General features: G+C 40.2%; 1 protein-coding gene across 1 annotated transcript in view; it reads right to left on the reverse strand.

Moving 5' to 3' along the window:
- The window catches only part of RPS25 (ribosomal protein S25), a 28,905-nt gene extending 14,599 nt beyond the window's left edge, over positions 1 to 14,306 (reverse strand). The window contains exons 1-3 of the mRNA XM_044080939.1: positions 14,206 to 14,306; positions 8,093 to 8,188; positions 6,872 to 7,055 (exon numbers count right to left, since the gene is read on the reverse strand). Coding sequence (XP_043936874.1) covers positions 6,872 to 7,055; positions 8,093 to 8,188; positions 14,206 to 14,208 — 283 coding nt within the window. The 5' untranslated portion in view covers positions 14,209 to 14,306. The remainder of the gene's footprint in view (positions 1 to 6,871; positions 7,056 to 8,092; positions 8,189 to 14,205) is intronic.
- Positions 14,307 to 14,743: the final 437 nt, after the last annotated feature.

The following is a 14,743-nucleotide window of genomic DNA, read 5'->3' on the forward strand; positions in this document are numbered from 1 at the left end:
TATAAAACCTATCCAACTTCCTGGGAGAAGGGGGCAGAGAATCCAGAGCTTTAGAGGCTGTGGAAAAAATATCCACTAAAAGCAGGCAAGACAGAATGGCTGCAGGTATAGGAGATTCCATCTGCAGTAACTCGCAGTACCTCTTATGGATATCCGAAACCTGGGCACAATCTCCCTTAAAAATTCCATCATCCTAGAGACAGTGCCCCCCCCCCAAAGGAAATTTCAAATTTCCTCAGAAGAATTATAGTGTATGAGAATCCTCCTCCTCAGACCCGCAGTCTAAAGGAGAAGGAATCTAGGTAGAATAAGCAAGGGAGTAATCAGAATCCACCTCAGAAGAATGCACTCCTCTGGGCCTTTTAGGGGAAGAGAAGCAGGAGCAGAAACCACTTGAGGAGGCCTCAACGGCAGTAAAGCATCAAATAACCCCTGACTAAAAGGCCCTGCTACTCACTTTGTGGAACCCTGGGAGCAGAAGAAACAGGATTAGTTGCTTCTTTAAGGGGACATCCGTCCCAGAAACCTGAGAAGGTCCAGACTCAGGATGGTATTCCATAACTGCAGTAAGAACCTCTTCCCTAAAGAGAAACTACAGAACTCCTCCAGACCCCTCAAACTACAGAACTCCTCCAGACCCCTCAAACTACACCGTGGTTCCCCCTGAACACCCAAAACAGATGCATGCAAAGCCTCGGACGAGCTGCCTGCCAGATCCTCACCGGCTTCCAACCCCGAACATGGTAGAAGAGTCTGACAAAACAACCAGGTGAGCCTCCAGGTGCATAACCACCTCAGGAAAAACTCCAGGCAGCGACAGATTCCGGTCTTACCTTATCCACCTTCTTCCCTGACGGTGGACCTTCTGGACAGGAAGTTCCATCCATAGTATCTGCAGTAAGAAGCTTAAGATACTGGTGCTCAAGATGCAAGGAAAGGGAAAAAACCCTACTACAAAGAGTTTTGGAGACAAGCGCCTGACAAACTGAACAAGACATACAGTCATGAGCAGCACCTAGGCAAAGAAACTTATGGTGTTGGTCTTTATGGGGAAGGAGTCTCCCACAGTGGCATTTACCCTTCCTAAACGACATTAGCCCCAAACAGCAGAAAAACAGAAAAGTAACCAAGCCGCTAAGCTGGGTACTTATCTGCAAGTGTGAAGACTCCAGCAAACAGGAGTAAGCACAGGAAAGCCAACAAACAGGAAAAAATACAAAGAGAGAAAAACGGACTGTTAAAACAGCATTCGGACTGGCGCCAAAAAAGTTCTGAAGATGGTATGCCTGAACATCACCTTTATGCCCTATTGCACACAAGGAGTGTGCTGGTGCCGCTCAGCATACCTTAAAGAAATGGTAGATTTTGGTAAACTGGCCAGACGGTGGGCTTCACAGCATGGAATCCCATTTGTAAGGAATACTGCAGCGGTGAATGCAAGAACATCTAGTGTTACCACTGCTCAAAGTAGGAAAAGTGTTTAGCTCCATCCATTACTGGTGTTCAAGGACACACGATCAGGAAAAGTACCTCTATGCATAGCCCTGAAAACAGATTTACAAGAACAGTTATCAAATTCCTCGTGCAAATAACCTTCATACAATCTACTGCTCAACCAGAAAGTCATTCACCAACTGGGGGGGATTCCTCTCAATGCAGTTAAGAAAAATACTCATGACAGTTTAAAGTGTTCTCCACTTCAGGTAAGCCTACTGTACAAAGTGCCCCTTTTCAGGGATAAGACCCAAGAAGAGTATATTCATGCAACTTAGTCAGAATCAAGCAAAACACAAATTGATTGAACCCTACCCCCAACTACAGTAAAATATAGCTTTGTTCAGAGTCTTAAGACTGTCTTAAATTCAGCGTCTCTAGTAAGACTGCCGTATAACAATTTTTCATGCTAATCTGAATTTGCTGCTCGCCTGACTAACAAAATTGTCCCCAAAGGGAACAAATGCATTAGTGGCAGTTGTATTTAAGCTTACAATTTCAAAACAAGCAGAGTAACCATTAAAAAAAAAAAAAAAAAAAAAAGACCGAAAGTACTAAAAACCTTCACTAAATCTTACTATAACACAAAGCAAACTAACACACATTAACTGCACTAAACATTAAATCTGTAATTTCAGACACAAAAAAGCAAGCGTATCATGTTAAACCAATTCTAGTAAATCAAAACAAAAAATATTTTAACATATGGACCAAGAACAAAGGAGCAGGAAGGTAGCTGTGCAACTGGATTACATGGAAAATGGACAGGAGGCCAATGGCTACAGAACATCTGCACTTCGATAAGATAAAGTCAGCCCCTTCCAATGAGCCAACAGAACGTTTGGGGCAACAGCTGAGGCTGGTGTCACGTTTACCGACTTGACCAGAGTACTGGCAGGGTGAAAAAGTAAAAAATGAGGGGAACTCCCTCAGGAGATGGAATTGAAGCAGCACATTCTAACTCCAAGGATCCACACTACTCTGTACCTCAGCATCACTCATGTGCAAGACACAGAACAGTATCGACCTGTTTTTAAACAGCTTTGGAAGGGTAGTAACAATCGGGTCTTACAACAGCTTAGAGAAGCTACCAGCCTGTGTTGTGAGACAGCAGTTAAGAAAGTCACCATACTAAATGCAACCTGCTGCATCTGGAAAGCAGCAGTCCAAAACCAAGCAAAGTCAAGTTACAACGTAGGAGTTCTCTCAGGGGCAATGGGACACCAGGGAGAAAAAGTGAAATGGCACCAGGCAAATGCTGAGCTGCACAACAGTCTCCAAGGATAAGGCACCGCTCAAATTGCAGCTGAAGTACCAATTCCATTTCTGGAGACTACAGAAAGATGTTGACATTTCTAATCCAATTTGTGCGCAAACTGAAGCTACTTTCGTATTTACCCCATACACTATTTTCCAGTGAAAGTCCAGCACAACTGCACAGCAGTGTATCCTGGGAAAACTACTCAAGATGAAACTGGCCATGTTCCATTCTGCCGCACCTGACATAAGCAAACATTTTGTGCTGTTCCATATCTTCAAAATTGCTCACAAGGGCAGTCAGATGTAAACCTAGACAGACTCATAGATTTGTACAAGTATTAGTTTACCTCTACTGAATACAGTCAACATTTCTTCCCTGGACATAGTTACATACATAATGCAAGATCTAAAAAAAGAAAGGCAGCACTTGAATTCTTAATCTAACCTTAATTTACTATAACCTCACCAATAATTCAATAATTCAAAAATCCACCAAGCAGTAAAGCATATCCCACTATCCTCCTCGCTTATGCTGCTACAAAAAAAAAAACCACAATCTTTTGAAACTTCCATTTAAAAGGTGATCTAATGAATTAAAGTTGTTCACAGCAATTCCTTGCAACCTATGGCCTTGTCCAAGTTAAAGGGCGGCACAGTGGTGCAGCAGTTAACGTTGTCGCCTCACAGCAAGAGGTTCTTCGGTTCGATTCTCGGCTGGGGTTCCTTCTGTGTGGAGTTTGCATGTTCTCCCTGTGTTCGCGTGGGTTTCCTCCGGGTACTCCGGTTTCCTCCCACATTCCAAAGACATGCATCTGGAGAATTTCTCCCCGGGCCTCCGCTGAAAACAGGCTCTGTGGAACCTAGTCTGACATTCCCGGTCAACAAATGTTAAATAAATCCCCAAGACCCAACCTCAAAAGCTAACACATTGAACCCTCAATATTCCAAGAAACATCCCCTTCAGAACCACCCACCCTTCATATCACTTTTGAAAAACATGACTAGGGTATTGCCATGAAACAGCAATAAAGATGTGCAAAATAGAAACCGCAGAATCCATTAGATTCAATAAAAACTCTCCTATGATGCACTGCAGATACATTTTACATGTCGCCAATTACACTTTATATTCTATTCCAGAAGGCACTCAAAACATTGCATTCTACAGGCTTGTACCTTATTCAAAACAGTCTAAACTCAATGGTAATAATTATCCACTTAAATTTTCCTCCCCATTCCAGCTTTCACTTTCTATCCAACTCGAGCACCTTCTTGGATTCCATTTCTACAATAACATTTTAACTTTTCAAACCTGCATACAATGCCTCCAGCCAATAACGTGTATGCTGGTGAAGGGTAGAACAAAAGATACCAGGCCTCCTAAACCTAGAAGATAATATTGTTGCCGTTTGTCTTTTCCCGGTTAGGGGTCGCCACAGCAGAACTCCGGTCTGCTAATGATTGGCAGTAGATTTTTATGGTGCCGAGTTGCCAGCCTGACACCAAACCTTCAGCGAAGGCACACCCATTCACTCATGTCTTTCGGAGGTCACTCGACCACAGGGAAGACATGCAAACTCCGCACAGAAGGCACTCCAGCCAAGAATCGAACAGGAGAACCTCTTGCGGTGAGGCAACACTAACGCTGCACCACAGCGGCTTTAAATCTAGAAGATAATACAATACTGAAAAACCCAAACCATAGATTCCCTGTCACACCCTCTTCCCAAAATTGCTCAATTCAATCCATCCACCAAACCATCCTTCTCTTCTCATATGACACCTGCATCATAACATAAAATCAAATGTCTGTTCCGAGAGGTTCTTTTGGCAAAGCAAAAGTAATTTTTTCATAAAATGTTCTCCTTTAATGTTTTACAGAAAACTACTATTATCTAAATGTACTTGCAATACTGTTTTTGCAAGTGGTTAGCATTGACGAGTTTGGTATAACTTCACTGCAGTACGACAGCTCCAATGCCCTATCCCACCACCTCATTGTTACTTCAGGACTGATGATGGGCTTCAAACGAGCAGTTGCAGGAAAGTGCTCAATGGGCCTACTCAGCCTTCACACATTCAAAACCAGGCCAAAAGTAGATTGCACCTGCTACTGTGTAAAGTCCCAAATACCTTTTTATTCATTCATGAAACATATCCGATAAAAAATATTCAAGGCAATACACAATTCTGAACTATGTCCAACTTCTTACCTTTAAACCATAATGCACAATTTATGTCCCTTGCTACAACCAACCATACAATGAATGGGCACATTGCAATCAGCCTGCACATTTTTTTTTTATACCAATCACCGTGCCCATTGTAAAAATCAAGCATATCCATATAAAAGTTCAGGTTGCTAAAATGTTGTACAGCAGCTAGAGTTTTGATTGGGATATCCCCAGCAACTTCCATCCAATGAAAAAAAATTCCACCCTACCATTCTGGCACAAACTAACACCCTTTTGAGACGTCCTGTTTTGAGGGAAGAGGTTATCTTGCATTTGTTTCAGAGTGCTAGGTTTACAATAGAGAAAGGAATTGAGCAAGAGGTACCAGTAGTACGTCTTTGCCCACAGTCACTTTAGTCTGTATTAAAAAAATAAAAAAGTGACACTCAGATTCACCTCCAAAACAAACTAGAGATTCAGGTTCTTTCTCCTACCACACATTACTAAGACAACTGGCAGTGAATAAAAAAGGAACAAAACCTTCTTGGTTGTCTACATTTAAGCTCAACCCCCCCCCCCCAGGCTGCTGAAATAAATTCAGTTCCTCCTTCCTTCCAAAGTGTACAATTAAAACATTCGACTGACTTTCATTCCAGAAACACCTCTTCAAAGAGGCCCAATGCAAATGCTACATGTCGGGACTCCATTATGCATTCCCCTCCTCTCAATCTACAATGTATAATCCCTACATTTAGCACACTTTCTGTACAGCTTTCTTCTACGCTGAATACTACACTTAAAAAATGGCAACTTCCTACGATCAAACATTTTATACCAAATGTTTGGTCTCTATAAAATATCATGTCACATGCCCTTGCATTTTGTTACAAGTAAATAAGCCTCTCCAAACACAACCATTTTTCCACCCATCCCCTTGCCTTTGAGAATTCTGTACATTCCTTCCCCAACACCTATCCTGTCCATCCATTCCATAAACCTACAATTTCTATAAAACTTTGCTTTTGGAGACAAGAGCTTGCTTTCAGCGCCCTCTCCTCCTTGTTCAGAAATGAAGCCCTTCAGAGTTCCCATAAAAATCTCCAGTTAGTCGCATTTCCACTCCAGGAGTCTTCTGGTTTATATTTATTTTCCTATAGCATGCAAATACTTCTGGTAACTTTTCCCCCGAATATCCTCCAGCAGTTTTATTTCTTTTTATGGCTACCAGAACTGAACGCAAAACTTAAGACATGGTATGACTAAGGCATGACATTTTCTCCCATACTCTACTGGATACACCGTAGCATTCCATTTAAACAAAATAACCAATGCAACCACATCTAGAGAGATACAAGATAAATCATGCAAGTTTCACATACAAAGGAACCAGATGGTAGAAACAGTCCTCAATACATCCTATTAATAAAAATCCATGACTACTTCTGTAGTCAGCAGTTACTTCAGGATTACTTTTAAAAAAATAGTTAAGGAGCCAGTACTCAGTAGAAATCATATACAATGGTTACCACCTACAAAACGTGAAAGGTCTTGGAAGCCAAAACCAAACACTTAAAACTGAAAAACATGACTGGAAAGAAGGTTAAGGCATGTGAACAAAAGCAAGGGTATGCCTTCCAACAATCAAATTTAAAAGGGGTGAAGGTCTCAAAGCAGTTTAAGATTACCCATGCTAGAAAGCAGATTCCTCAAAGACTAGCCAATACGGATAAACTTACCAACACAGAACCCAACCAGTGTACTACTACATCACAAAAAGAATACAAGTTCTTGCCTACAACAGTTTGACAAACCATTCATTGCCACCTTCTACGGAGGCATACCAAATGATGATCCTATACAACAAACCAGCTACTGCTATACATATGAAAAAAAAAAACACATAGAAACACAGTCAGAGCAATTTAAGCATTTCTAGCACCTACCTTTATTAAGAAGCTCCTGAAGGGCAGCCCTAGCCAATGAGCCTCTTATCTTCAATCTCTCAGACACAACAGCTGGTGTAATGAGTTTGTAGTTGGGAACTTCTTTGTACAGTTTATCATATGTGGCCTTGTCAAACAGCACAAGGTTGTTTAGCTTGTCTCTCACCTTTCCCTTGGACCACTTCTACTTAAAAAAAAAAAAAAAAAAAAAAGTCAACATTGTCCTTCACTATGTAAAGAATACAGTAAAGAAAGAAAAAACAAGTGAAAGAAAATATGAGGTCTCAAGCCACCACTTACACAACTTTTCTTCACCCCAAAATGCTAATAGATGCATCTCGTCGCAGCCCATTTTTCTTACTACTAGTACTACATATACCTTTCAGAATTCCAGCATTTCAATATGCCATTGTTTAATAAAAGTGTTCGTGGCTTTTATTCATTTGGATTTATTTTGTGACTTCTGCAAGAGTTCGTTTTGGTGCCTGTTTTATGTACTTTTAGTTTTTTGTGGCAGTTGAGTTGAAGTAATATGCCATTGTTCAGACTTTTTCCTATCAAATTCAATGACAATACAAGAATGAATACTAAAAAGCAACATGGGTGACAGAGGGATTGTCATGCCCAAGCTCAGGGGTGTGGTGGGGGGTCTCAGATGACGGCTCGTGGTCACCTCTGATGTCTGGAGATCACCAGGAGTGGTAGTCAATGGGGTAGCATTAGGATTGGCTGAGCTGCCACAGAGGAGCAATATGCCACATACCTATATTGCACATGCCTACCTTGAGCCAGTCACAAGCCACTAAAAATGGGGGGGACGGGACATAGGGTAGGCCAACAAGCAAGACCCATCCTACAAAGAAGTTCAGACATGCTCTACTGTACCTCCTGCAGTCCATGAAAGGCCCCAGCAATTACCGGAATTAAGTCAGTGGGGTTCAAGGAGTAGCTGGCAGACCCACTGCAGAAGGGGCACGACTCCCTGGGTAACCATGATGTGCAGGGGGAGGGGGGAGCAGTAAAAAAAAAAAAGTAATGAACATGGATTCTCCACCATTCTAGTCTAGCTGCCCCCCCCCCCCAAAAAAAACACAATTGATTAAATGCCATCAAATGGTACTAAAATTCTATGCGAGGAAAAAAAAAAACAGTGGAACATACAAGTTTTATATTAGCTCTTCAGGCTTTACAAAACATTCTTAAACCATCAAGACCACTTGCCTTTTTCTTGGCCTTGCCCCCAGATTTGTTGACTGGGTCCTTGTCCTTTTTAGCGGACTTCCCAGAATCTTTCTTCTTCTTATCGTCTTTGGGTGGCTAAATATAAAAAAGAAAAAGTAAAAATCTTTACTGTCTACAAGTACCAGACTAGATGAAATATTCTTAAAGACTATAAAACAGATTAGAAGCAATCCATCCACTATGCACAAAAAGTTTTTCAGGTCCCCCTGAAGGTGAAGGAAACAGTGTACCTATATTATCCAGCCAATAACTTACAATGTGGATATTTACAAAGCAGGTATTTGAAAGAAGTGTACAGCAGATGACTGCAAACAATTTAAAAAATACAGAGAACTAAAGGAAATTACTTTGTTTTCTCTGCTCTTCACACCTCCTCTCAAAACAGTTAATGAAAGTAGAGCTCGAGAAGTAAAAAAGGGATTGTTTTACAGCATGATCAGGCGGTTCTGGAGAGCTGATCAGAACACAATTTATTTTTTGGCAAGAGGGAAATGAGCTCCAAAAAGAAGGTCCAGTTCAGCAAGGCTCCTTCTGTAATAGAAAATGTAAAGGCAGGCCAAAGTAAAATGGCTGCTCTAGAACTGTGTGATGGCAACAATACACAAGTCCATGTCAGTTCATATGAATTATGGGCCCGGGGAAGGGGTAAGGAAGGAAATCTAAGAGCACTGTGTGGCAAAAGATGAAAGTGGACACCATGGCTAATGGGGGAAGCTTTATTGGAAACCGGTTGAAACAATGGGGTCTAGCATCAGACCTTGCGAATGATGCCCCCCCCCCAGCATTAGACCCTGTGAATGATGGGACCCCCCCCCCCCAAATATAAAACTCTACATAATGGGACATTACCTTCTACAACAGATGGCAGCATGCCAACACCCACTGGCAAGCCAATGGACTACATAAAAGAAATCACCTGTTGTCAGCATACCAACATTCAAGTCCTCAGAGACTACTACACAATACAAATACTGAAATGCACAAAACACAGCAAAAGTTTTTAAACTATCAAAGTGATCCTCTTTCCTTACTGACCCCTAAAAAAAGCTTCCTGTGAAATCAGTACCCGTCATGTATACAGGAAAATAAACATATCCTAGACACCACACAAATTAATGTGCTGTGCCAAATCCCTAACCTCCATAATTTATTTTAGTTCAAATTTTTTTTCCACAGGACAAATCAAGTTACCACTCAGATGCACATTTTAGACTTATATGGGCTACACTGCACAGCAGAAGCACAATGACTAAAAGGCACAGACTTCTACAGTCAAAACAAGTTTGAATATCAAGTACTGGTACCAAACCCATGTGACCACACAAATTTCAGCTTCACAAACAGCATCATCTGCAACAGTTCGATACAAAAATGCCTGGCACATGACCAGTCCAGGATGTAGCACTTATGTCCACCTTAATCACATGCTATTAAATATCATATGCTGCTTTCTTATCTACCTTAGTCACTTGTGGAAGGGGGGCGGGGGCTCAAAGATACCCCCCCAAACAAAAAGCTACTAAAAAGTTACAAATGGAATTTTTTTTTCCCTTGTGCTCCAAGAACAACTAAAAATGTATGTTTAGGCATTTTTTACTAAAGGGAAAACCTAAACCGTGAAAAGCCCAAAAATAATGGTTGAGCATGTAACCATAGTATCCGTTAAGCAGATTAAACAACAAAACAAGTGCCCTTCTTAAGGGTACTTAAAGATATTGAACTGTTCACAACGCTGGACACAAAACAGAAATCTGTGCAAATACAGCAAGCTCTGACCTGGTTAACTGCCTTGTATGATTATGGCATGCAAACTGGGAACTTTGGGAATAGAAAAGTATTAAACTATCTGTAAGTAGAACCATGGCATCTTACATAGATTTTTATACCCAAAATGTTTTTTTTTTCCAAATAATTTCATCTTAACAGATTACATAGATTATTACACAACACTACTGATAAATGCCCTCAATTAACAAACTTTATTATACATGTTTCATAAAAGTGAATTTTAAACACACCAATTGCAAATAGTATTACTGCAAAATAAACTGCAGGAACACTACAGCTGTGGACACTGTGGAATCCCTCCTCTAAAATGTGCTATAAACCAGAGAAAAAAAAATATAAACCCAACAAATACGCAATTTGTTTGGGGACAGCCACACCATAAAAAACAGACAGGAAAATTTTCAGAAATTTGTAGAAACAACACACAACTTTATGACAACAAAGGGAAAATACTAAAAAAAAAAAAAAAAAAAAAAAAAAAACATTTTTATCAATGAGGAGTGCAAAGTCAGAAAAAATCCCCTAATGCTGTTTTTTTGGAGTCAAGTGCCTATTAGTTTCCACAAAGGATAAGACTCTGACCTATGGAAGAGCAGCATCTTACAGGGCAGGGCTCAATTCCGCAACTTCACCTGCCTAATATACAACCCTCATCAGTTAAAAAAAATAGAAGTATGAACACAAAAGCAGTAGTAACTGTAACCAGTGACACTGGTTGATTCACTTCTCAGTACAAAGAAATGGAATTACACTTTGCCACAACCTCTCTGAAAAATGAATGCAATATCTTGAAATTTATATTGTGTGGAACTGTTTTACTCAATACACTATCCTGTGGAAATTCAAGGGATTTGGGGTGCAGACAGGCCAGTGTCTCACCTACTATATCCTTTGATCATCATAGACACCAACTTCCTCAATGAAGCAAGGGCATCATATTAACTTTCTCCAATTCTATTATGTGACAGACACCATCAGTTATTGGTGAAGTGCACACTGTTGAGTGGCTAGCCCTGCCATGGTCATTCTTCCACATCTCCACCCCCACTCTGGCAGCCAACTTAGTTAGTATCCTTTTTACCCACTGCACATTACCTCTCCTAAAACATAAGGTACTCTTCCTACAGGGTGGAGTCAGGGAAAGGAAATGTTAAAATTCAAGGAAAAGTGTTCAAACGTGGAAACTTATAAGACAGAACATAGTTTGCACAACTGTGGGCAGTGCAGACTTGTCTGACATACCAATGCATCCGTCAGTTAACTGTGGTGCTCCAGGAGTTGACCTTTTCTGCATAAAGTTGGAGGACAAACAAGAAACAAAAATTAACGATTTTTAAATTTCACTAAAAATCACTCAAAAATTTAGCATAATAGCATTTTCCCACAAAGTGCATTTTGTGAACAAGATGCATGAACCTCTGATCACGCCTTTTTAGCAACAAAGGCCTCCTTACTGAAGCCATATTTATAGACCTTACCCCGAGGCTCTGACCTGGTTGACCACCCACTTCTATGATCACCTCAATAACACTGAGATTGGCCCCGATACTACTCACTGGTTCTAAAATTAACCATCCAATTTTACCAGTAAACCAGACAGCACTCCCTTACTTAGAGTCCTTAAAGGCTCTATTACTGGCCCCTTTTTTCTTTGTTTTATAAAGCAGCTTTCACTCAATCTTCCCCAACTTCCAATCTTACCTACATGGCGAGGACAAAGTTATCTTTGCTCCAACCACACAACCCACTCAATGGCAACATGATCTGCGAAAAGGATTCATCTCCCTCATTAACTGACTCAATAGCAGCAAAAACCAGCAACATTTAACCCCAAAACTAGAAGTACGCTCTCCTGAACCTCCATAAAAATCACTTCTTATTCTTTACCACATTAACAATGCCACTGAGCAGGCCAACACCTTCAGATACCTAGGAGTCTGGCTTTATCCCTCACTATCTTTTCTAGATGTTTTCAAGATGATGGAAGTAAATTCCCTACTCCTCTGGGCCAACAAAAACTTCTCTACCACCTAACAAGAAATGCCATAGGGAAAGGAATTCTTCAGAGCCCTACTTGAGTATTGTCCACCTCTTGTAGGATCTGCCTCTAAAAGAAATTCTACCACCACACAAACAAACTCCACTTCATTACCCTTTCCCCAAAGTAAGAACACCACTGTCTTACACTCGTCAAAGCCAAACTCTGTTCAGCAATGAGACAACCTAGTCTAATCTTTGGGTTCCATTTTTTCTGGGCCCCCAGAAAAGAAAAGCCTGCCCTTCATTTTCCTCTAGCTTAGACAAACTGTGTATTAGATCTCACAGCCACTCAAACCTATCTTTAAAGCACCTAAAAAACAACAACCTCTAACTACCTTTCTACCCTTTGATACAAACTCGAGATCTTCTCTCAAATCTTACTTTCTTGCACAACTTAAAAAACATCTCACAAAGCAAACTGCTTACAAATGTTCTGCTTCAGTTCACATAACATTCTCCCTAACATACACAAAAAGTGCCTATAATTTTCACTACAGCATATCTTCTTTAACTTCCAATGACTCGACTAAATTATGCAGACATTGTACTTGATGTCTTCTGCTAACAATCTTAAGTCAGTTTTTTTCTACTGTACGTCATCTACTCCTTTGTTTTTTTTTTTTGTTTTTGTCTCTCCATATTGTGGTCCGAGACTGAAATTGGTCCAATTGAATCACTGCTCTACCCTAGGTCTGGCCAAAGCAATTTATTTACATTAACAAAAGTAATGCTGGAGCAAGAAACCGGACTCAAGAACACAGTTTAAATATTGCTCTGATATACTTGCAAAACCAGCAACATTTAAGGGCTGCCTGCTTTAAAATAAAGGACAAATGAGGAGTAAAACTTGTACTGTTTATCCTGGGGTTGGTGCCTGTTGCACATTCTGGTGCCTCTTAGCATAAAAATTTAAGAAATGTTACAAGGCAGGTTTCAGGTGAAAAGAATAATCCCGTAACTCCATGATATTCTACCACAGTGCATCTAATGATGACATCAGCCATTTCCAAAATTTGGGACACCGCTTTCTGAACTACAGGCACTTTCTAGTCCAAAGCATCAAATGCACAGCATCAGTGCATCTAATGATGTAATTAGCCATTTCCAAAATTTGGGACTCTGCTTTCTGAACTGCAGGCACTTTTTAGTTCAGAGTATCAAATGCACAGCATCACTACAGGCTGTGCTCAAACACTACAGGGCACTTACCACTACCTCCTGTTTAAGCACCTCTGCATGTATGGAATGGATGACCACTCCCATCCCAAACCACAGGCTAGAATACATACACACTATTGACACCCTACAGATGAAGATCAGAGTGAAACACCTACAAGCTAAAATTTGAAACCAAAATCTAGGTAGTATGACACAAACCTAGTGTTTTAAGTCCCATTTCAAAATCTAGGTAGTATGACACAAACCTAGTGTTTTAAGTCCCATTTTTTGGTTATAAAAACATGATCACCACATTATGGATCACTTTCCACTATCGTTTAATACAGCCCAAGGTAAGAAGCCTCATATGACCCAAAATACACTAGGGGCGAAGGGGCAGGAATAGAAATAAGCGACTGACGTTATTTGCTTCTCTCTCGGGGTGGGAGCGTGTCGTACGACAAAAACTGTCACCGCCCAGCATCATATCACATAAATTTAGACTATTTTGAGAAAACATGCAAATATGATTCGGGAGTCTCAAGCACGTACTTCATGTTTACTGAGTTGAATACTACTGCCACTATTCGAGCTGTGATTTTGCTTTAAATAGTGACGTCCCGTTTACACACAGACTTTCAATAAATCTAAAGCAATATAATTTTGTTGCACATAATACTTTCATTATGTAACACACATGGCTGAGAAAAGGGAAAAGCTCAACAATACCCAAAGTGAAACGGCATCAAAGATCAAGTAATCATTAACAGTGACCACTGTCATCACACCAGAATACCAACCATATAACGACACTATGCATTTAGATATCAAAATAAAGACACACGGCTGACCCCCAACAGTCTTGCAATTTTATCCAAACAGAAATACTAAGGTTTTTATACCCCTGACAAAGCCAACCCTCATTCCTAGAGCGGACGAGCCTGCTTCCACATGGTAATATTAGAAGCCACTATTAAGAAATTAGATCACACCAATCAAGACTAATGCACGCATAACGTCCTCAGCCACAACTTGCTCATCCGTTTACAAAGTTTAGATCTATATGAAAGCTAGTATGATATTAACAGAAATTTCTAAGAGCTCACCATGGTACTGTTACTCCTCCAAGATGTCGGACAAAAAGGAAGAACTTTTTCTCAATTCGTGTACGAAACCCCGTGTATGGAAAATATTTCCGCTTTTGCACGTTACTACTTCCGGGTTAGTGAGGGTTTACGTTTCAAAGACGGTTTTTATTTGCAATCGTCTTCAGAATCAAAGGTGAAACAAGAATGATTACAGAAAGCCCTTCCAACACTTAAATGTTGGTGCTAGTATACTTAAAATGTTAATACAAGAAGACGATGTGACGTATTATAAAGTAAATGAAGTCTGTAACTGTATTGATTATAAGTATTTTAGAAACAAGTAGTCTCATTGATGTCCCTAACTTTCAAATAAGCCACTGTACAAGTATAGTGGGTGCAAAACAGTGTAAGAAACTTTTCTGTGCAAAAGCTTTTCAATTCCTGTATGTCTAGCTAATCACTATATATTAAAAATCAGAAAATGGTAGTAGAAGTAGCAAACTTAAAAACGTCCTAAATCAAAAAATAAAAACTTATTTTGAAATATTATTAATCC

Source organism: Protopterus annectens, chromosome 8.part0 (assembly GCF_019279795.1).
Source record: "Protopterus annectens isolate FY-2018-M chromosome 8.part0, PAN1.0, whole genome shotgun sequence".
NCBI classification, from domain to species: Eukaryota; Metazoa; Chordata; order Ceratodontiformes; family Protopteridae; genus Protopterus; species Protopterus annectens.